This window comes from Nothoprocta perdicaria, unplaced genomic scaffold, assembly GCF_003342845.1.
Source record: "Nothoprocta perdicaria isolate Ctin4 unplaced genomic scaffold, notPer1 scaffold_771, whole genome shotgun sequence".
In the NCBI taxonomy this organism is placed as follows: Eukaryota; Metazoa; Chordata; class Aves; order Tinamiformes; family Tinamidae; genus Nothoprocta; species Nothoprocta perdicaria.
In genome coordinates this window covers 3,197-3,807 of record NW_020456056.1, presented here as the reverse complement: position 1 = coordinate 3,807, position 611 = coordinate 3,197, and the positions used below count along the sequence as shown (strand labels likewise).

General features: G+C 68.2%; 1 protein-coding gene across 1 annotated transcript in view; it reads left to right on the top strand.

The window, feature by feature from the left end:
- LOC112957870 (collagen alpha-3(V) chain-like) overlaps window positions 1–367 on the top strand; it is a 14,591-nt gene extending 14,224 nt beyond the window's left edge. The window contains exon 28 of the mRNA XM_026051630.1: window positions 221–367. Coding sequence (XP_025907415.1) covers window positions 221–367 — 147 coding nt within the window. The remainder of the gene's footprint in view (window positions 1–220) is intronic.
- Window positions 368–611: the final 244 nt, after the last annotated feature.

The window sequence follows — 611 nt, the reverse complement described above, 5'->3', positions numbered from 1 at the left end:
TCACTGCTGCTGTGTCCCGGCTCCCTGCTCCTGCATCCCAGTTCCCCTGGTGCTGCATCCTCATTCCCCAGTGCTGCATCTCACATCCCTGGTGCTGCATCCTGGTTCCAGTGCTGCATCCTGGTTCCAGTGCTGCCTCCCAGCTCCTCGCTCCTGCATCCCGGTTCTCCGGGTGCCGCAGTCCAGCGGCCCCATCCCTGATCCCGCTCCATGCCCGCAGGACCGCCGGGGCCAGGAGCGGACGGAGCTCGAGGTGGCCTCATCCCGCGTGGAGCGGCTGCCCCTGATGGATGTGGCCGTGGCCGACTTCGGTGGCGCCAACCAGAAGTTCGGCTTCGAGCTGGGGCCCGTCTGCTTCCTTGGCTGAGGCCAGGGCTCCGGGAATGCCGAGCGGAGCCACCCCGGCACACTCAGGATTAGGCGCTGCCTGCGCCCCCCGCCCTGCCGCCCTCCTCCTTATTTATGCTGCTGGCTCCGGGGGGGACGCGCCGGGCACCTCAACTGCAGGGAATGGGTGTGAGCGGCGTCTCTCCCGGGATTCCAGGAGCCCGGAATTCCCTGTAGAAGCACTGGAGCTGCCTGCGTGGCGGCAGCCCCCGATGGGCACCAGG